The following is a 24,076-nucleotide window of genomic DNA, read 5'->3' on the forward strand; positions in this document are numbered from 1 at the left end:
CAAAAGGAAAATAAAACAGCCTTCTGTTTTAAGAAAAGCAAGAACAAATGCCAACAGAGGGAAAATCCTGGGTATCTGTCTTCCTGGGATGCTGTGGCAAGTGCAGGCTCCTCAGCGCTAAGCTGTCAGGTCCATGTTGCTAACTGTGCTGGTTGCTTCCTCTTTTGCCTAGCTTTATGTGCTGCCTGTAGCTACTTTGACACGGGGGTCCATAGTTCTGGAATATCTAACTTCCTTGGACTTTTATTGCAGCTGCAGTCTTTCCCTCTGCTTCATCGATCACCCACACAGAAGCTGCTAACTGTAATGACATCCCTGACACACAGTACTTAGCCACCCAAGGTTTCCTCTGAAATTTGGGTGAAAACCTCCATGATCTCATAACTCTTGCATTCAACATGCCTCCCCTGGACAAGGCCAAGCTCTCCTATAGACATGAGCTGTGCTGTGAGACTTGAGCCCCAAGAGTCCAAGTTAGTTTAAATCTTGCCTTCTAAGGCCAAGTGACAGCCTTCAGGTTTTCTTTCTTTTATTTTTTTTTACTTTATAAGGAGGCTTTATTGTCAATTATTTACTTTAATAGTCTCAGAAAGAAGAACAGATTAGCTGAGTGCAACATGGTTTGCAGTTGGCAAAATGTAGTGAAGCAAGTGTTCTGATGCTAATGTTTTGATTGGGTGTTTTTAATACTTAGCCATCTAACACTTAGAACATAGTCCAAAACAATGCAACAGCCCTCCTTTTCACTTTAATACACACCTACCACCTTTCATTTCACAAATATCTTCATTAAATATGATTCCCAGGGAAGTCCCACACCCAAGAATCCCGGCCCGCAGCAGCTCTCTGCTCCCAAACCCCGTGGGAGAGAGACCTCACCGCCTAGTCAGGTGGGCATTTCTGAGGCTGCAGAGTGGAAGAGACCACCAACACTGCCCACCCCTGCCCACATCCCTGGCCCAAGAGGAAACTGTATAAGGCCTCTGGGTTCCCGTAGGGGAGGGCCCAGGAGCGGCAGGACCCCTGTGCCTGAGACACCGCCGGAACCTGAAGGAAACAGACCGGATAAACAGTTCTCTGCACCCAAATCCCATGGTAGGGAGAGCTAAACCTTCAGAGAGGCAGACACGCCTGGGAAACCAGAAGAGACTGCACTCTGCACACACATCTCGGACGCCAGAGGAAAACACCAAACGCCATCTGGAACCCTAGTGCACAGAAGCTCCCAGAAAGGGCGGCGCAGATCTTCCTGGTTGCTGCCGACACAGAGAGCTCGTGGGCAGCACCCCAAGAGCAAACTTGAGCCTCGGGACCACAGGTAAGACCAACTTTTCTGCTGCAAGTGACCTGCCTGGTGAACTCAAGACACAGGCCCACAGGAACAGCTGAAGACCTGTAGAGAGGAAAAACTACACGCCCGAAAGCAGAACACTCTGTCCCCATAACTGGCTGAAAGAAAACAGGAAAACAGGTCTACAGCACTCCTGACACACAGGCTTATAGGACAGTCTAGCCACTGTCAGAAATAGCAGAACAAAGTAACACTAGAGATAATCTGATGGCGAGAGGCAAGCACAGGAACCCAAGCAACAGAAACCAAGACTACATGGCACCATCGGAGCCCAATTCTCCCATCAAAACAAACATGGAATATCGAAACACACCAGAAAAGCAAGATCTAGTTTCAAAATCATATTTGATCATGATGCTGGAGGACTTCAAGAAAGACGTGAAGAACTCCCTTAGAGAAACACAGGAAAACATTAATAAACAAGTAGGAGCCTACAGAGAGGAATCGCAAAAATGCCTGAAAGAATTCCAGGAAAACACAATCAAACAGTTGAAGGAATTAAAAATGGAAATAGAAGCAATCAAGAAAGAACACATGGAAAAAACCCTGGATATAGAAAACCAAAAGAAGAGACAAGGAGCTGTAGATACAAGCTTCACCAACAGAATACAAGAGATGGAAGAGAGAATCTCAGGAGCAGAAGATTCCATAGAAATCATTGACTCAACTGTCAAAGATAATGTAAATCGGAAAAAGCTACTAGTCCAAAACATACAGGAAATCCAGGACTCAATGAGAAGATCAAACCTAAGGATAATAGTTATAGAAGAGAGTGAAGACTCCCAGCTCAAAGGACCAGTAAATATCTTCAACAAAATCATAGAAGAAAACTTCCCTAACCTAAAAAAAGAGATACCCATAGGCATACAAGAAGCCTACAGAACTCCAAATAGATTGGACCAGAAAAGAAACACCTCCTGTCACATAATAGTCAAAACATCAAACGCACAAAATAAAGAAAGAATATTAAAAGCAGTAAGGGAAAAAGGTCAAGTAACATATAAAGGCAGACCTATCAGAATCACACCAGACTTTTCGCCAGAAACTATGAAGGCCAGAAGATCCTGGACAGATGCCATACAGACCCAAAGAGAACACAAATGCCAGCGCAGGTTACTGTATCCTGCAAAACTCACAATTAATATAGATGGAGAAACCAAGATATTCCATGACAAAACCAAATTTACACAATATCTTTCTACAAATCCAGCACTACAAAGGATAATAAATGGTAAAGCCCAACATAAGGAGGCAAGCTATACCCTAGAAGAAGCAAGAAACTAATCGTCTTGGCAACAAAACAAAGAGAAGAAAAGCACACAAACATAACCTCACATCCAAATATGAATATAACAGGAAGCAATAATCACTATTCCTTAATATCTCTCAACATCAATGGCCTCAACTCCCCAATAAAAAGACATAGATTAACAAACTGGATACGCAACGAGGACCCTGCATTCTGCTGCCTACAGGAAACACACCTCAGAGACAAAAACAGACACTACCTCAGAGTGAAAGGCTGGAAAACAACTTTCCAATCAAATGGTCAGAAGAAGCAAGCTGGAGTAGCCATTCTAATATCAAATGAAATCAATTTTCAATTAAAAGTCATCAAAAAAGATAAGGAAGGACACTTCATATTCATCAAAGGAAAAATCCACCAAGATGAACTCTCAATCCTAAATATCTATGCCCCAAATACAAGGGCACCTACATACGTAAAAGAAACCTTACTAAAGCTCAAAACACACATTGCACCTCACAGAATAATAGTGGGAGATTTCAACACACCACTCTCATCAATGGACAGATCATGGAAACAGAAATTAAACAGAGACATAGACAGACTAAGAGAAGTCATGAGCCAAATGGACTTAACGGATATTTATAGAACATTCTATCCTAAAGCAAAAGGATATACCTTCTTCACAGCTCCTCATGGTACTTTCTCCAAAATTGACCATATATTTGGTCAAAAAACGGGCCTCAACAGGTACAGAAAGATAGAAATAATCCCATGCGTGCTATCAGACCACCACGGCCTAAAACTGGTCTTCAATAACAATAAGGGAAGAATGTCCACATATACGTGGAAATTGAACAATGCTCTACTCAATGATAACCAAGTCAAGGAAGAAATAAAGAAAGAAATTAAAAACTTTTTAGAATTTAATGAAAATGAAGGTACAACATACCCAAACTTATGGGACACAATGAAAGCTGTGCTAAGAGGAAAACTCATAGCGCTGAGTGCCTGCAGAAAGAAACAGGAAAGAGCATATGTCAGCAGCTTGACAGCACACCTAAAAGCTCTAGAGCAAAAAGAAGCAAATACACCCAGGAGGAGTAGAAGGCAGGAAATAATCAAACTCAGAGCTGAAATCAACCAAGTAGAAACAAAAAGGACCATAGAAAGAATCAACAGAAACAAAAGTTGGTTCTTTGAGAAAATCAACAAGATAGATAAACCCTTAGCCAGACTAACGAGAGGACACAGAGAGTCTGTCCAAATTAACAAAATCAGAAATGAAAAGGGAAACATAACTACAGATTCAGAGGAAATTCAAAAAATCATGAGATCTTACTATAAAAGCCTATATTCAACAAAACTTGAAAATCTACAGGAAATGGACAATTTCCTAGACAGATACCAGGTTTCAAAGTTAAATCAGGAACAGATAAACCAGTTAAACAACCCCATAACTCCTAAGGAAATAGAAGCAGTCATTAAAGGTCTCCCAACCAAAAAGAGCCCAGGTCCAGATGGGTTTAGTGCAGAATTCTATCAAACCTTCATGGAAGACCTCATACCAATATTATCCAAACTATTCCACAAAATTGAAACAGATGGATCACTCCCGAATTCCTTCTATGAAGCCACAATTACTCTTATACATAAACCACACAAAGACACAACAAAGAAAGAGAACTTCAGACCAATTTCCCTTATGAATATCGACGCAAAAATACTCAATAAAATTCTGGCAAACCGAATCCAAGAGCACATCAAAACAATCATCCACCATGATCAAGTAGGCTTCACCCCAGGCATGCAGGCATGGTTTAATATACGGAAAACCATCAACATGATCCATTATATAAACAAACTGAAAGAACAAAACCACATGATCATTTCATTAGATGCTGAGAAAGCATTTGACAAAATTCAACACTGCTTCATGATAAAAGTCCTGGAAAGAATAGGAATTCAAGGCCCATACCTAAACATAGTAAAAGCCATATACAGCAAACCAGTGGCTAACATTAAACTAAATGGAGAGAAACTTGAAGCAATCCCACTAAAATCAGGGACTAGACAAGGCTGCCCACTCTCTCCCTACTTATTCAATATAGTTCTTGAAGTTCTAGCCAGAGCAATCAGACAACAAAAGGAGGTCAAGGGGATACAGATCAGAAAAGAAGAAGTCAAAATATCACTATTTGCAGATGATATGATAGTTTATTTAAGTGATCCCAAAAGTTCCACCAGAGAACTACTAAAGCTAATAAACAACTTCAGCAAAGTGGCTGGGTATAAAATTAACTCACATAAATCAGTAGCCTTCCTCTACACAAAAGAGAAACAAGCTGAGAAAGAAATTAGGGAAACGACACCCTTCATAATAGACCCAAATAATATAAAGTACCTCGGTGTGACTTTAACCAAGCAAGTAAAAGATCTGTACAATAAGAACTTCAAGACACTGAAGAAAGAAATTGAAGAAGACCTCAGAAGATGGAAAGATCTCCCATGCTCATGGATTGGCAGGATTAATATAGTAAAAATGGCCATTTTACCAAAAGCGATCTACAGATTCAATGCAATCCCCATCAAAATGCCAATCCAATTCTTCAAAGAGTTAGACAGAACAATTTGCAAATTCATCTGGAATAACAAAAAGCCCAGGATAGCTAAAACTATCCGCAACAATAAAAAGACTTCAGGGGGAATCACTATCCCTGAACTCAAGCAGTATTACAGAGCAACAGTGATAAAAACTGCATGGTATTAGTACAGAGACAGACAGATAGACCAATGGAATAGAATTGAAGACCCAGAAATGAACCCACACACCTATGGTCACTTGATTTCTGACAAAGGAGTCAAAACCATCCAATGGAAAAAAGATAGCATTTTCAGCAAATGGTGCTGGTTCAACTGGAGGTCAACATGTAGAAGAATGCAGATTGATCCATGCTTATCACCCTGTACAAAGCTTAAGTCCAAATGGATCAAGGACCTCCACATCAAACCAGACACACTCAAACTAATAGAAGAAAAACTAGGGAAGCATCCTGAACACATGGGCACTGGAAAAAATTTCCTGAAGAAAACACCAATGGCTTATGCTCTAAGATCAAGAATCGACAAATGGGATCTCATAAAACTGCAAAGCTTCTGTAAGGCAAAGGACACTGTGGTTAGGACAAAACGGCAACCAACAGATTGGGAAAAGATCTTTACCAATCCTACAACAGATAGAGGCCTTATATCCAAAATATACAAAGAACTCAAGAAGTTAGACCGCAGGGAGACAAATAACCCTATTAAAAAATGGGGTTCAGAGCTAAACAAAGAATTCACAGCTGAGGAATGCCGAATGGCTGAGAAACACCTAAAGAAATGTTCAACATCTTTAGTCATAAGAGAAATGCAAATCAAAACAACCCTGAGATTTCACCTCACACCAGTGAGAATGGCTAAGATCAAAAACTCAGGGGACAGCAGATGCTGGTGAGGATGCGGAGAAAGAGGAACACTCCTCGATTGTTGGTGGGATTGCAGACTGGTACAACCATTCTGGAAATCAGTCTGGTGGTTCCTCAGAAAATTAGACATTGAACTGCCTGAGGATCCAGCTATACCTCTCTTGGGCATATACCCAAAAGATGCCCCAACATATAAAAAAGACACGTGCTCCACTATGTTCATCGCAGCCCTATTTATAATAGCCAGAAGCTGGAAAGAACCCAGATCCCCTTCAGCAGAGGAATGGATACAGAAAATGTGGTACATCTACACAATGGAATATTACTCAGCTATCAAATACAACGGCTTTATGAAATTCGTAGGCAAATGGTTGGAACTGGAAAATATCATCCTGAGTGAGCTAACCCAATCACAGAAAGACATACATGGTATGCACTCACTGATAAGCGGCTATTATCCCAAATGCTTGAATTACCCTAGATGCCTAGAACAAATGAAACTCAAGACGGATGATCAAAATGTGAATGCTTCACTCCTTCTTTAAAAGGGGAACAAGAATAATCTTGGCAGGGAAGAGAGAGGCAAAGATTAAAACAGAGACTGAAGGTACACCCATTCAGAGTCTGCCCCACATGTGGCCCATACATATACAGCCACCCAGTTAGACAAGATGGATGAAGCAAAGAAGTGCAGACCGACAGGAGCCGGATGTAGATCGCTCCTGAGAGACACAGCCAGAATACAGCAAATACAGAGGCGAATGCCAGGAGCAAACCACTGAACTGAGAATAGGTCCCCCGTTGAAGGTATCAGAGAAAGAACTGGAAGAGCTTGAAGGTGCTCAAGACCCCATATGTACAACAATGCCAAGCAACCAGAGCTTCCAGGGACTAAGCCACTACCTAAAGACTATACATGGACTGACCCTGGACTCTGACCTCATAGGTAGCAATGAATATCCTAGTAAGAGCACCAGTGGAAGGGGAAGCCCTGGGTCCTGCTAAGACTGAACCCCCAGTGAACTAGACTGTTGGTGGGAGGGCGGCAATGGGGGGAGGGTTGGGAAGGGAACACCCATAAGGAAGGGGAGGGAGGAGGGGGATGTTTGCCCGGAAACCGGGAAAGGGAATAACACTCGAAATGTATATAAGAAATACTCAAATTAATAAAAAAAATAAAAAAAATATGATTCCCAGAAGACAGGTTCCCTGGAGCATAGAGCCAGGAGGACAGTGTACAAAAGAAAACTGAAAATAAAACTTGGTATGATAATTTACTAATGTAATGAAATAAAATATAGTAAGAAATAAATCCAGTTACAAATGCACTAGTAGGCCTGTGTTGAGGTTCTGGCAGAGGAACTGAGAACAGCCAGTTACTTACAAGATACACAAGCAGGAAGGGTGCGCCTAGCCCAGCAAGGTCTCAGAAGCCAAACGTGTTCTCTCCGCTGTAGGTCGCATATAAGAATCCAACTATCATATTCATATCTTTTTTCTTCTTGTAAAGCTGCCCCATTGTTAGGCTGAACTGTGGGACTATCTTGTCCACAAAAAATAAGATGGCCTTCTCTGAAGGAAGGAAGCTGGATCCTTTTCCTGATGATCCACATGAATTGAGCCACAGTGATGTCAGATGGGACTAAGTTCTTCCTCTTGTAAATGTTCCTTTGAGTGGTCCTTCTTTTTTTTTAATTTTTAAAGGTTTATTTTATGTATTGTCAGTACAACAGTCTCAGTCTTCAGACAAACCAGAAGAGGACATCAGATCCCATGACAGATGGTTTTGAGCCACCATGTGGTTGCTGGGAACTGAACTCAGGACCTCTGGAAGAGCAGTCAGTGCTCTTAACCACTGAGCCACCTCTCCTCCCCTGTGAGTGGTCCTCCTTACACATCCACTTCATGGCATCTGGAAGCAATGGAGCTGGCTCTTTGACTTCTGTGAAGCGACCACAGCAACCCAATGCCCCCCCCCCCTTTTTTTAAGGTGTAAGCAGGAAACGAAATTCTCTTTTACAAAACAGTTTTGGCCTTTCCATACCTTAAAGACAACACAAGACTTTCTGGATTAAAAGAAAAGGTTTTGGATGCTCTCATATTACCTCAGCAGTACAGCTGTAAATGTACAGAAAACTACTTCTGTGTTACATGTCGGAATCCATACCGTCTTGCCTAAGGGCAGGCTGTACAACACTGTTACACCTTCAAGGAGGAGAAAATCCAGAGGTTTTCTCCTCAACTGTGAGGATAGCATCAGAGAGAAACAGCACTATAAGTGTCTTGCAAAAAGGAGTGGGTGCTACATCAAGTTCTTTATTGGCGTTAGCCTTCCAGACAGCAGCGTGACCAGATGACTATAGGATAGACCCGGCTATCCTCAGATTCCTGACTTTCTCTCTGTCTTCTTGCACCTACTGTGCTCTATAGCTCAGCAGATGACTCCCTCCTTCTTTGCATCTGGTTTCGCAGCTTCCTCTTCGGTTTAGTCAATTGGAAAGAGGTACTGACAATATTATGAAAAGAAGACAGGATCTGGGTAATCGATCTCATGCTCCTCTGCATTAGGCCAGTTATCCAATAAGGCTGACATCACTACCAGCCTCCCATGCCCATGACCTTGACTGTTATGGTTCTAATTCCTATGGACACTGACTGTCCTTGGAGTCTAGTAAAACTGCCTTCTTTAAGCTCAATAGCTTCCCTTGAAGTTCCTCAATTCATTTGGTTTATCAGCTGTTGTGTCATTAAGGTAATTATCCCTTATGAATGAAATATTCTTGGTAAATTCTACTTTCCTGACTAATATGACAGGAACCTGTGGACTTTGGGGATTTTGTGAATAGCGGTGATAATGTGAGTACATTCTTCTGTGCTACCCATGATTGTCGCGCCCACCTCGACCGGCAAGGAAGACGCAACACTGTTGGATCCTTCTCAATCAGCCTTTATTGCAGGAACACCTAATTGATAGTACGGGGACCCCGTGGAACAAAGGCACTCGCCTTAAATACAAGACAGGCTGTGGCTATAAATTTGTCCACTGGGGATTGGTGGAGCATGAAATACCTATTTAGCATGAATATCACCCTGGCCTTGTAGGTGCTGGGGGTCTGCCAACACATGCGCTGTAGGTGTTTACCACAAACGACCACCGGATGTCAGCGCCATCTTTAGCCGCTCCCTACACATGATAACTTGGAACTACACGATATGACAGAAGAATGACAAGTGTTATATGGAAGTCTTACAGAGATGGGCTTGGGAGTGATAGAAGGAGCCACAGCCTAAAAGAAGAGACAAGGAAACCCTCAAGGCCCAAAGCTGAGGTCACAGTGTTTATTACAACAATAGAAATAAAACTAGGAAAAGAGGTCTTCAAGTCTAATCTGATGTGACTACCTTTCTTGAAGTTAAGATTGAAACACCTTTGTGGCGATTTGAATGAGAATAGCCTCAGAGATTCATATGTTTGAATATTTAGTCTCTAGTTGGTGGAACTATGTGTAGAGAATTAGGAGGTGTGGCCGTGTTGGACAAGGTGGGTACTGGGAATGTGCTTTGGGGTTTCAAGAGACTCATGTCATTTACAGTTCATGCTTTCTGCCAACTGTTTGTGTGGTGTGAGCTCTCAGCTATTTGTTCTAGCTATCTGTCCTCATGTTTTCATACACTGAAACCATAATCCTCTAAAACCCTAATCCCAATTAAACACTTTCTTAATTTCCTTGGTCATGGTGTTTTGTTACAGCAGCAGAAATGTAACTAATACAACAGTTTTCTGAGCTTTTTCTCTACTCTTATCTTTTTCTACCTAGCTTTATGAATCTAGCAACAAGAGATCATACTCCTATGAATCAAAACTACTTTAATTTTAATTTTCCTTAACCTGAAATCCATAACTAAGATTCTCTAATTCAAAAAGTTAATCTGCAAACACCTTGTATCTCTAACCCCACAGAGCAGCTCCAGTCCCCAGGACAGTAACAGAGTGTTTAAAATGAGAGAGTTCTCACAGGCTGTGAGATTAAACTGTGGCAGAGGTGTGTGGCTTGCAGCTAACTGTGTTTGGTGGCGTTTGCCTTCCAGCCCTGTTTGGGATCGAGCCTCAAAAAGTGCAGGGGTCTACACACTTTCTGGAGATCACTGTTGGCCAATTCCATTTGGTTCTAAAAATTTGTTGTCCTCACATGAATCTAAAGTTTAAAAAAATAGTTTGCATTAATAGCTAGAAGGACTGAGTCAAAGCCTTGGATTTTTAAATGAGTTGTATAGGCACAATGTCTATCTAAGAGTAATAATATTAGCTTTAAATATTTATCATTATATAAAGATTTATGTCAATTAAAACCTTAAATCTGTAACAATATGTAAATCTTGTGCCAATGCAAGAAATTATAACTTTAATTTTGTATCAATTATAAAGATTTCTATCAATGTAGTTATATGACTATTTGTTTAAGAATAAATTTAGTAACCTATCCCACCTATTTCTTCCCTGTTCAAAATTATGAACATTTCCAAATTATCTCTTAAAATAACAACCTATCTACAATTTATAAAATAACTAAAACCAGACACACAAACCCAAGGGAGCAGGATGACAAGTGTGTACAACTTCTTTCTGTTAAAGAAGGATGATGAAAAAAATTTTCCTGGAGTGAAGAGGAGAAGGAAAAGTAGAAAATGTGGTCAATCTTAAGAAAGCTAACTTTAGTATCTGTTATATCTAGGTATATTTAGAAGGCTCAGGACTTCACTGAAGTTTAGACTGGATTTCTCTAAAACAATGAATGAACCAAGTCTATGGAGAATTAGTAGTTATTTTTGAAATTGTTTTGGGAAGCAGGTAGCTAGAACAACAGGTCTTTATAGTGTCCCTGTGGATCAATCTTGTCAGGGTTGTGCATTTTGTAATATATGAATCTTACAACCCAAATTCCAGTACTCTTAAGCTTATCATATGGATTCTGTAAGGAACATAGATCAGTTAAGGATGAATTTTTTGTTTCTTGTGTGAGCAGATGAAAGACAATTATCTTTTTATGTGTTTATTTGATCCATAACCAATTGTAATAAATAAACAAATTGTAGTAAATCTTCATTTATATCATAAAATGTACTGCCCTCCTAATTTCTCTCCATTCTCCTTTTGCTCCCACTCAGGACATTTCTTTCAGTTTCTTAAGTGGAGTTTACCTTTTGAAAAAGATAGCAAAGAAGAACTCTTGAAGACAACTCCAGATCTTGTCACCATCACAATGCAGGTCACATCCCCTTGGCATGAGAGGCCTGTCAACCCTGAATGGGAGAATGATAAACTATTTCAACACTTATTTTCACCCTGAAGGAAAAAATAGTTCCCATTCGTAGCCCATTGTGAGAAAGATGAAACCAGAGCTCTCTCCAGAACTCAATTGTTTGGTATAGAAAATTCCACATTCTGAAGGTGACTGATTCTTCAGACTCTGAGCCCTGAGGATGTAGGCCTGGGTGTGAAGCAGCTCTTTGCCTCCCTATACATACTGTCTCTTCTTGGTGAAAGTACTTTCCACTAAAGTTGGCTACCACATTCGAAATGGAGTTTTCTAGTACTTATGTTAGCATTTCTACAGTGCCTATTAGGTGTCACACACATATCTTAGCATTGATAATAAAGGTGATCAAATGAATCTCTGCTTTCATGATCCTTACAGAAAAGTGAAGAATAAAAACCACAGCAATAGGTAAGTAACATGTAACTACCAGACAGAACTGTGAAGAAGAAATGTTAATAGGAAAGAGAATCATCTTGAAATGTCATCTGGCAAAAAAGGAGTTGCGTGGGAAGGGCATAATGTACAAGAATTTTATACTGAATGATGAGAAAAGGCTTCAGCCACAAAGACAAGATAGGAGTACAAGATGTGTATGGGAGTGGGCAATATGGTGTGTCTGTGTGTATGGGTAGTATGTGTGTGTGTGTGTGTGTGTGTGATATGTATGAGTGAGTGTGTGAGTTTTGTGTGTGTGTGTGTGTTATGGTATGTCTGTGTGTCTGGGTAGTGTGTGAGTTTTGTGTGTGTGTGTGTGTGTGTGTGTGTGTAGTATATTAGTGTGTATGTTCGTTGTGGTATGTCTATGTGTCTGGGTGTGTGTGTGTGGTAGATATGATTGCATGTGTATGTATATGAGAGTGTGTGTGTGAATGTGTGTGTGTGCATTATGATATGATTATGTGTCTGGGTAGTGTTTGTGTGATATATAGCATTGTATGTGTGTGGTATGTGTGCTGTACATGAGTATGTGTGTATTTGTGGAGTGGTATGCCTGTGTTTGTGTGATGAGTATGTCCATGTGTGCATGAGTGTTAGTGGTGTATATGATTGTGTGTGAGAGTATGGTGTGTATGAGAGTATGTGTATTTGTGGAATGGTGTGTCTCTGTTCTCTGTGATGTGTGTCTGTGTGTACGTGTTGTTGTCATTGTAGTGGTTGGTGGTGGTGGTGATGGTAGTATTTGGTTTTGGTTTTTGCTTGCTTGTTTGGTCAGTTGGTTGGTTTTGTTTAACCATGTACAAGAATAGGGATAAAATAATCACCTCCACCTTCTTAAAGATTGATTGATTGATTGATTGATTGATGTATGTATACAGTGTTTTGACTGTTTGTACGCCTGCAGAGAGAACCAAATCTAATTACAGATGGTTGTGAGCCATCATGTGGTTGCTGGGAATTGAACTCAGGACATCAAGAAGAGCAGTCAGCGCTCTTGACCTCTGAGCCATCTCTCCACCCCCATGGTCTCTGCATTTATTAAAAGCCAAAGTAAGTGATAGCATAAGCTTTGTCCCTGACTTTATTACTGTCTTTTCACTACTGGGAGAAAACCCTCCTTAAAGCTTCTCATGCCAAAATGTTGGCATACTGTGTCTTATGTAGTCACCCATTTGTCATTACTATAAAGGAAAGAAGCTCCAACATTGTGGCACATTGCTTTAATACCAGTACTTAAGAGGCAGGGACAGACAGATCTCTGTGAGACTAACTAGCCTAGTCTGAAAGGTGAGTTGCAGGCCAAGCAGGGCCACAAAGGGAAACCCCATCTCAAAAAGAAAAAGAGAGAGAGAGAGAGAGAGAGAGAGAGAGAGAGAGAGAGAGAGAGACTCAAGACAGGCTAACTTGAGCCTGATATAGCTGTCTCCTGAGAGGCTCTGCCAGAGCCTTACTGATACAGATGAGGATGCTTGCACCCAATCATCAGACTGAGCACAGGAACCCCAATGGAGGAATTAGAGAATGGACTGAAGGAGCTGAAAGGGTTTGCAATCCCATAGAAAAGAACGTCAACCAAACCAACCCCCCCCCCAGAGCTCCCAGGGACTAAGCCACCAACCGAAGAGTACACATGGAGGGACCCATGACTCCAGCCACATATGTAGCAGAGGATGGCATTGTCTGTCATCAATAGAAGAGAAGCCCTTGGTCCTGTGAGTGCTCGTTTCCCCAGTATAGAAAAATGCCAGGGTGTTGAGGTGGGAGTGGGCAGGTGGGAGGGGGAGCATCCTCATAGAAGCAGGGGAAGGGGATCTGGGAAAAGGGACAACATTTGAAATGTAAATGCATAAACTATCCAATAAAAATAAATTTTTAAAAAGTTTATTGAGCTTACAATTTGGGGTGACATCATTGTGGTAAAGCCTAGCCAGAGCTGAGAGAAGCTCTCCTTAGCTGCAACACATCATGGCCTGTACAGTAGTGGAAGGGGGTTAAAGCAAGAGAACTCATCACGGGTCGAGAAGGCATGAGGGAATTAAGGCTCCATACTGTTGCTTAAAAGCCCATCCCAAGCTAGGAGGATGTAGCCCTGCCCTAAGTAGAAAACCAAGTCTACTTCCTTCCCCTTTGTCAGTTTTAATAACATTGCATGACTTAGTCTCCCACATTAAGAACATGCGTCTTGACACTAATGAACACACACATATAAACTAACATAGGCACACACACATACACACATGAGACAGACAGACAGACAGACAGACAGACAGACGACAGACCTGTGAGGAAACCTCATGCACAGTAATTCAACACGCAAAAGACAGAAAGTTGGAAAGTCAAGCACATTGTCCACCGAAACATGAGGTAGGAAAGGGTGACCTAATTTAACCTCCAGAACTAACCCAAGCACTCAGGTGTATCTGGTTTACTTTCAAATGCCTTCAGTAGAAAATGACAGCACACAGAACTCCACACATGCAGTTATGAACTTATGCGTGTACATTTCATTTTCCCTGGCTCCAGTTTGCATTCTTTCGAAAACATTTCACAAATGTAAGACTATTTGAATCAAACCAGACAGTATCTTGGTTTTTTCAGCCTGCCGTGCTTCTGAAGCAACTGAATTTCACTTGACTTTAAGTTGGCTTCTCTGAGACCCTCTTCCCAGAGACATCTGGAAGACAGCCAAGAATTTAAAAAAAAAAATTCACCTCTCTCTCAGAAAAAAAAAAGGCACATCTCATTATCAGTAAGTACAGAAATATCTGAGCATGCATATCTCATGACTATAAGTTCTGTGTATGTGTCTCTCCCTAACACACACACACACACACACACACACAAATACACATATGCATATGCACACACACACATACACACACACACACACACACAAATACACATATGCATATGCACACACACACATACACACACATACACATACACACACATACACACACATACACATACACACACATACACATAAAAACACACACTCATACACACACACACTCACACACATATACACACACTCACTCACAGACACATACACACACACTCACACACATATACACACACATACACACACACACACACACACACACACACTCTCTACTTAGTTTACTGTAGTTTATATGGACCTATAATAACAGGCCATCTCAGGAATGATGCCGGCCTCAACATTAACAGAAACGTGAGGAGGACGTTTCCACTGTCACATATGTTACTTTCGGGGTATGTAAGCTTCCAGTGTGGTTGGCATATGAGAAGCAAATAAGAGTTTTTCCAGATTCGAGGGGAAACACCAGACTTGCCGAGGCATTGTCTTTTTGCTTTTGCAACCCAAGATTCACCCAGATCTGGAAAACAAATGCATTTGTAATTGCAGCCTGTCCTCCTAGGGAATGGCCTGGTTTCATTCAAATTCTGCCTTGAAAGGCCCATCTCTAACAGGAAGGATCAATCTGTGAGTAGTTACACATTAGCCTAGCAGTGACGGGTTCCGTCTTTTACCCAAGTGCCAAGACAAAGAACCTCTACGGTGAGCCCTTCTGGATTCACTTGAAATATACATTGTACACACAGGAAACAAAAGGTACAGTTTCACTTTACATAAGTGACTTAAAGAGAGTGGTCAAACTGACAAACATTCTCAACCTTGGTCTTAGAAATTTACTTTTGTGTGGGGAGCAGTTTATGAAGAGACTCATAGCTGGTCAAAGAACTAAGAACAAAAGGCTGAAATTTCTCAGTTTTAAATGAATCAGTTCTACCAACTCCCTCATCAAGGCTCAGAGAACACTGCCTAGGAGGAGACAGAGAGATAGGATTAGGAGATGTGTTAGGAAATGCTGCTTTCTGGTTATGATACAGCCATTGCACTTACCAACCCACAATTGTAGTTACCTGCATAAGACCTGTACAAGAGCAAGCCTGCCAAAATTATGACCTAGATGTGGAAGGACTCCCATAATTTAGGAGCTATTAATAGTGGATATTTTCTGAGAGAAGAAAATCATTCTATAGAGGGTGATCCCTAGTAGGTTGCCTGCTCCAATGTATGGCCCCATACTCAGGCAGATATGGGCAGTATTCAATGGACTTAGCGTATGAGATGGAGGCAGGTTGGGAAGGATTCAGGGAGAATTGGAGAGAGGAAACAGGGATATTATCATATATTTTATATGTAAGTATACTGTATCGAGGTACATCAACATCTGCATATGCCTGTGTGACGCTGGGAGCCAGACCCTGCCACAAGATTCCATCAGAGCTTTCTTTATACTGTGTTGTTTCACTCTATTACCCAAGGATTTCCAGTGATCCTTCTGCATTAGCCTACTACACCACTATGACAGAATGTTTCTACTATGGGATGTACCCCAAAATGAAAGAATAGCAAAAACTTACTGGAAACCACCAGTAACTTAAACACACATGAAGTGGGGTGTCCTCACGGGTTCAGAGAGAAAATGTTCCTGAAAATCATAAATTTTAAAGTCCAAGGCTCCAGTTGTATGGGACAACAAGATTCTATCACAATAAACTGTACCCTGGACCCATGAACGAAAATAAATCTCAGCCTCCTTATGTTGTTTTTGTCAGTCTCTTATCACAGTAGCAGGGAGACAAAAGACCAAGACTCGCATAACAACAACAAAAGCAACAACAACACAATGTCAAGATACAAGCATTTTGTCCACACAGGGCAAAGCTACAGCTTTACCAGCTGCTTCTTTTCCATATATAAATATCATATTCTTATCAGTCTAATACAGTCATAATACAAGAAAAAAGAGAAATCATTTTTTTCTATAATCCAAAGGCCCACCTGTTCTACAAATTCATGACTCATATCCAAGCCTTTGGGTTCTAGGAATTGACTAAATCAGAGTAACATCCAAGCTTCTACAGAAAACAGATCAAATCAAACTATTAATCCCATTTAAGTCCTCACTTCTAGTTTTTGGAGCCATGAAACAGTTTCTTTAGATGAAGAATTTCAAACTATACCCAAAAGAAAATCAATGACAAGAAAAGTATTTAATTCATGGATTAGCAGTACTGCTGAAACCAAGGATCACTTGTAAGTTTATTTGGAAACCTTCTTTGTGGGGATAAGAGATTGGGATGGCCAACATGATCTACTTGTTGTTAAGATGAATACTCCAAAAAGCTGCACATTAGGAGCAAATGAGTTTGGCACACAAACATGATTACAGGAACATAGTTTGCAAACAAACTGAAAGGTAGAAAAGAACCTTCTGGAAATGCCATGTTTCACTACCCTCCCCCACACATATACAGCCAAGATGCCTCCCACTTTTAACACAGGAAACATTTGTGGGATGAGTGTAGATCTGGAAGCATGGGATGTTGTTTCCAGATCAGCTACATTTGAAATAAATTAAAAATTAAGGTCACAGATGACTTTGTCCTATGAGTTTCCACTTGTGTTTTTTTAAGACCTAATTCAAAACCTACAGACTTCCTAACTTCTCCTTTCTCTACATTTCAATTCTGTTAATTTCTTGAACCAATCTTTTTTTTATTTCATTGGCATACTATAATGTGTGTGTGTGTATGTGAATGTGTGTGTGTATACGTGTGTGTGTGTGTGTGTGTGTGTGTGTGTGTGTGTGTTGGGAAAATAGTGTCTCTCGAAATCAAGCCTCAAATCCTTGACTATTTGTAATTTAGTAATATTATTTTAATGTATATTGAAATAATATATTGACATTGTATAATATATACATTGAATATATATCCATCTATATACATTGAAATAATATATTGACATCATATAAAAGATTTAAATGTTGAATGATGTATTTTAAAAAGATTAAATGCCACTGGAAGAGGCTACCAGCAGCAGACTCATCCTGACTCTACTCAGCCAAGTCAGGAGAGGTTTCTACTCTATCAGCCCTTGATATCCAACAGCAGCCTCAAGACACCACTGTTATTTTCAAATCTTTTGTTATCCAGAGCTTAACCACTGCTCAAATACACATTTCCCATCTCAGCTTCTCTTCCCAAGTATGCTTACAATTATTCAGTGTGGAAGAAACCTTTTTACCGGCAAAGAAGCTGCTAAGTACTGTCCTATATAACTTCAGGCTGTGACTAAATGTCATCTTATCCCATGCTCTCCAGACAGTAGGGATAAAGCGAGAAAATTCCACCAAGTCAAACTAATTGTGTACCTGCTTACCCCCACTCCAATGAAGCACCACCTTTTCTTTCATTAGAAGACAAGCTAAAACCACAGTCCCCTCATTCTCTCTTTCCCTCACTCTCTCCTCTTCCTACTCAGTTCCTCCTCCCAAAGTGCCCATGTGACACTCGCAGACATGTTAAAAACACAGCTATGTGCTTTTATGAATTTGTTGGCATTGATTCATACCACCAATCAGTCATTCCTTTTCTTCAAACTTGATGAAATCATAATGATTCATAAGCTTTACTTGGAAAGGCTGTGGAACACACTCTTGTGGGGTCGATCAGCTATTATATTACCCAAATAACTTAGTTTTTAAAATAATAAGATAGCTGCATCCCTACATAAATCTAATATGTCAGTAACTTACATAAGATTTTCGTCATATTAGACACAAGAAAAAGTGAGCCTGTAGAAATGTGTGGAGATTTGGAACTAATGGGATCTTTGTTCCTCAAGGTGAGCAGGAATCCAGTAGCTACTTGCTTTGACAAAGAGGTAAGACTCTAACCCATTCATCTACAAATTCCATGAAACCAATAGTTGCACAGAAGTTCTAAAATAACCAGAAAGAATAATCCTGAAAGAAGGGGAATCTGTAGTAAAATAGTAAAATATTCAGGTCTAAATAAAATATCCAAAGGATTCAAGGGGAAAAGATGAGATGTTGTCCATAGTTCAGGGTCATAGGAAGCCTGGAGGTTAACAGTGGTCTTCTGAGATCTAAAGAAAAACAGACTAATTCGATCCCTTTCTTTTATTTTTACCAACCAGAAAAGTCAAAATTTTTAATGATCCTTTTATAAACACCAGTTATGAGAAAGAGCAGAGATAGAAGCTCCAAGTGGCAGTTCCAATTCAGTTCACTCTCAACATTACAGAGAGATTCTCTACAGTATCATTTAACCACGGGCAGCACGTAACATTGGAAATGTTTGATGGCTATAGGGTTCATTTATGAAATCTGCAGCTTTCTCTAACATTGATTACAACTGTAAGCAATTAAATTAACCTCATTAAGTTCAACCTACATCTGCATTTTATAAATTTGTGCTAAAAGCAATACTCAGGCACTAAAAAGTCACAGAATGTGAAAGGCATGTAACTCAGGTCTATTTTTTTTCAGAAAGTTATTTTTCAAAATAAGAACATTTCTTATTACATACACAGTGGATTTTCTGTCACTCATTGAAAAGTGACACTGAAAATCACATCAACTCCTCTTTGTGAAGAGGGTGTTGTCAAGAGAAGAGAAGAGGGGCTGCCAAGAGAAGAGATCATAGTCCCAGTTTCCTTCTAACAGCACTACAGGTACAAAGAGGATTCTTCCAGTCCAGTTTCTCTCTTGTTCATAGCTTGACACGAAAGTTCACAACGTTTCTTCTCTGTCCCAGGAACATCTTTGAGCAGAGAACACTGTGTATCATACAAAATGTCACACTGACACCATTCTAACTGGAAACCACACATTCCTGAAACTTCCTGAAGTCCCATGTTCCCTTTGATAGGGCCATGTCCAAAATTTACTAGCCTCTGGAGAATATTAAGAGGCCACAAATTTGCCCTGATGACATTTTGTGGCTGAAAACTGTCCTTAGAGACATGATTCTAGAGTTCTTACAGAGCCAAGATTCTCAGCACCCAAGCTGGGTATCCAGGCAACCATGAAATGAAACAAGAGCCTAGATAGAGAGCAACAAAGACATGTTATGAGTTTAAGAATCAGCAAAATACTCATCCTATGATCTAGTTGTCTAGTCACCCTTCTCTCTGTATGGCAATGATTAAAAAGGACATTCATGAATGAGACAAGTAAATTCGTCATCTTCTGATTCCTGTCCATTTCATTTCTCCTGATGCCCAATGGCCATTCCAGAACTATCATCTGTGTCATCTGGCCCACCTTAGAAATAGTGTCTTCCACCCTCACTGTTATGCCAGTACTGGGCCCACAGAGCTCTCTCAGCTCAGCACAGTCCGTCTCCTTGTTAGAACAAGGTATTCGTTAAAATACCACATAAAACTCAAGAAGGATGACCAAAATGTGAATGCTTCACTCCTGCTTTAAAAGGGGAACAAGAATACCCTTGGCAGAGAATAGGGAGGCAAAGTTTAGAACAGAGGCAGAAGGAACACCCATTCAGAGCCTGCCCTACATGTGGCCCATACACATACAGCCACCAAACTAGATAAGATGGATGAAGCAAAGAGGTGCAGGCCGACAGGAACCGGATGTAGATCTCTCCTGAGAGACACAGCCAGAATACAGCAAATACATAGGCAAATGCCAGCAGCAAACCACTGAACTGAGAACGGGACACCGTTGAAGAAATCAGGGAAAGGACTGGAAGAGCTTGAAGGTGCTCGAGACCCCATATGAACAACAATGCCAACCAACCAGAGCTTCCAGGGTCTAAGCCACTATGCAAAGACTATACGTGGACTGACCCTGGGCTGGGCTCCAACCTCATAGGTAGCAATGAATAGCCTAGTAAGAGCACCAGTGGAAGGGAAGTCCTTGGCCCTGCCAAGACTGAACCCCAGTGACCGTGATTGTTGGGAGGAGGGTGGTAATGGAGGGAGGATGGGGAGGGGAAGCACACATAAAAGGGGAGGGGGAGGGGTTAAGGGAATGCTGGCCCGGAAACCGGGAAGGGGAATAACATCTGAAATGAAAATAAGAAATACTCAAGTTAATAAAGATAAATAAAAAAAGATACCTTATCTGAAAATGCAAGTAACTTAGAGCCATACACAGCATGCTCACCCTGCCCAAGGTCCATTGTGTTTTAAAAGAAGAGCTGAGCTTGCTGGTCCATGGGAATGGATTTGCAGTGTTGAGATGTAGTCTGCCATGTCTAGAGCTCTAGGGTCATCTCAGAATTTCAGAACCTCCTCCAGATGAGCCTTCTGTAGAAATAGATTCCTTCAACTCTGAGATAGAATCAAGAGTGGAAACCACATGGCTTTAGACTTAGGACACAGGAAGGATAGTTCCAGTTCCCCAAAGTGAATGCTAATTGCTTCACCTCCTCTCCACTAATTAATTCATCTGAGAAACTGGAATTCAGGATTCCAGTTCAGGGCCTTTTCATAAAGGACTTCAGACTAACATTGTAAAGGCATTTTACAAACATTGGTCAGCTTAAATATCAAATTAATTTTCTCCACTGATGTCAATCACTAGGGAAATACCTCTTACTGATTCTAACTGTTCAGAAACCCCTATCAACATGGGTATTAGTGAACTTTTTCTGTAAATTCACATACAGGATTTGAAGTCTCTTCTCTAGGAATCAGAAAACTCTGTCATAGATAATATTCAAAGAAGTAGAAAACTCCACCCATGGGTCACAGAAAGCCAGGCCCTACTCTATACCACAAAGTGCCAAAATTGAATACATGTTTATTACGAATCTGAACAAGGCAAGTTACCTATTTTGAAAGCAACCATTTTATTTTACCACTTTTAGAAGAAGACATGCATTTCCCAATATCTTTTCTGTTTCCTTTGCCCTAACTACCCTAAGAATAGTGTACTTAGCAAGTAACTATAAACAAGTGTTACAGTTTGATCTGTTGCTTTATAATGTAATGCTAAATACTAGCCCTGGTTTCCACCTGGGATGAGGCAATTTTCACATAGACTCAAGCGACACTATATAACTTTGCCCCCTGAGTTATCCCTTATTGATGAATAAAGATGCCTACAGTCCATACCATAGCTGGGCAGAAGAGAGATAGGCAGAGTTTCAGTTCTCAGACTTGGGGTCTGAGGAGGATCAGGAGGAGAAGGAGGAGGAGGAGGAGGAGGAGGAGGAGGAGGAGGAGGAGGAGGAGGAGGAGGAGGAGGAGGAAGAAGAAGAGAGAGGGAGGGGAAGGAGGGAGAGGGAGAGAGGGGAGAGAGAGAGAGAGAGAGAGAGAGAGAGAGAGAGAGAGAGAGAGAAGGAGAAGAGTTCTTCTGACCTGGTGTAGGTGAATCATGAAAACATGACCATGAAGGCTGGCCAACTGGAATAAGAGCAGCCCAGAGGGTACATGGCAAATTATATCTTGGGGTTACTGATAGGGAAGTACATCTTAATAGTTAGAGGGTAGATATCTGTCCAGCTCTAGTGCGGATAAAGGCTTTTTATAAATATAAAAGTTTTGTGTTTTTTATCTTAGAACTGAATGGTCAAAGGCAGTGTAAAAACCCCCAATTAAGATTTACCACAACAGAAAAGCTTCAAGATGCAATAACTTTTTGATATTATTTTATTTATTTATATTGCAGTTGCTGTCCCCTCCCAGTTCCCCATCCCACAGTTCCTCATCTCATTCTCCCTCCCCCTTGCCTCAGAGAGAGTGCTCAGCCTCTCCTCCCTCCCATCAGGTATCCCCCTTCCCTGGGGCTTCAAGTCTTTTGAGGACTAGGAAGATGCTATAACCTTTTAAAGCAGTGATGTATATTCTTCACAACATGGTCCCACAGGCTTGTTGAATGACCCAGGAGATATCAAGACTCCATTGTGGTCCTAGGGAAGAGAAAACCTATTCAACATTTCCTTTGAGTATTATCTCCAAATACATAATAAGGGATAAGTAAGTCTCTAGTAGGAGGAGGACCCAGCTACTCATGATTTCTTGTACAAAAATCTATCTAGACTACAGCTTTCCTATTCTAAGAGTCCTCTAGCCCCCGCTATTGCATCTGTGTTCTACATTGGGCAACATACTCAGTGCCTGTTTGCCCACCAGCTGTGCACACTTCCTGGCTCTTTGACCACCATAGAAGGATTTCTTTTCTTAATTTTACCTCTTACTTGGAAGGGCTGGACACACCAGGAGATATTAAAGGACCTAAAATCCCAATTCCATTTATTTGTTAGGACACACTGCCTAGGAATAGGTACCTTTAACCCTCCTTTGACAAGCTCAGTTAATATCTGACATGTCAACCACTTTCAGGTTTTACTGTCTCCTTTCCTATGCATCCAAACACCGGCTCCTGAAATGATGTGTTGTAATGATTCTAGAACTAAGAGAAATTAATAAATAAATAAATTTTAAAAGACCTTGGTCTCGGTGCATCATCTGCTACAAACTCAAGTGACACACCTTTTCATTCACTGTCATCTCTATTAAAGACTCTCGAAGGCATGAATAGGTGCTGAGGTGAAGCATAGTTCACACCAGCCAGGTCCAGTAAGGTAGAGAGCCGTGAATATAACTCCTGAACTTTCTATAGGCTTCTTTGGCTCTGTAAATCCAACACCTCTCCAGAGACCACTCTATACCCATTGTTGCTACGGCAGGCTTATCATCTATCAAAAGGAGCATCATTTGAACTGATAACTCTCGCTTCTTTGTTTCCTGTGCTTTGATGCCCATTCAAATTTAATATGAGATATCAGCCTCTCATTTCCTTGGTCTGCATGTGGCCTAGGGTGCACCATCATTCAGAGGGGTTGGAAGTCTTGTTAAAACACTGGTTTCTGAGCTCTACTTTGGGAAATAGTGGGTTAAAGTCTCTGGGTGTAAGACTAAAATTTTTGCTTTTCATCTGTTAACCTTCATCTTCTACCTACGCATGCCCATGGATGCTGTGTATTAAGAAGCACTGGCTTAAAACAAAGATCTACTCCCCCACAGCTGGGCTCTACCATTCCATGTCTATATAGAGTCAGTGAATTTTCTGCCCTTGTAGATCTGGGGAACATGTGATCGAATGGGTTGCCATAGTAGCTGAATGTTTCTCCAGATTGGCCCTGGAAGCATGAACCAAAGCTCTCAAGGGTGCTATTTGTTTTCCATCATGTTAGAGGGTATATTTTCCTCCCACAAGCCCAGGCACCAGTCAGTCCACCCCCATGCCTGTATACAATCTCCTATGCATGGTTAGAAGGAGGCTAATGGGACAGGGGTATGGAGTCCAAGTAATAAACTCTGTCCTCATGAGCTGCACTCCATGGCAATCACAGGTTGGGCATAGGAAAAGAAGGCATAGTGTCAGGGCCTACATCTTTGGGAATTGGGTTGATGATTCTCTAAAGA

At 40.9% G+C, this 24,076-nt stretch overlaps 1 protein-coding gene across 5 annotated transcripts in view; it reads right to left on the reverse strand.

Moving 5' to 3' along the window:
• The window catches only part of LOC148002493 (uncharacterized), an 88,065-nt gene extending 67,154 nt beyond the window's left edge, over nt 1-20,911 (reverse strand). Inside the window, exons 1-2 of one of the 5 annotated variants that reach the window (XM_087577208.1) lie at nt 20,808-20,902; nt 11,264-11,365 (exon numbers count right to left, since the gene is read on the reverse strand). In XM_087577208.1, coding sequence (XP_087433334.1) covers nt 11,264-11,365; nt 20,808-20,896 — 191 coding nt within the window. In that variant the 5' untranslated portion in view covers nt 20,897-20,902. Of the gene's footprint in view, nt 1-11,263; nt 11,447-20,760 lie in introns of those variants that run through there. The other 4 variants (XM_087577207.1, XM_087577209.1, XM_087577210.1 and 1 more) reach the window with 4 other exon arrangements.
• Between the last annotated feature and the right edge of the window lie 3,165 nt (nt 20,912-24,076).

This window comes from Rattus norvegicus, chromosome 11 (genome assembly GCF_021556685.1).
Source record: "Rattus norvegicus strain SHRSP/BbbUtx chromosome 11, alternate assembly SHRSP_T2T, whole genome shotgun sequence".
Lineage (NCBI taxonomy): Eukaryota > Metazoa > Chordata > Mammalia > Rodentia > Muridae > Rattus > Rattus norvegicus.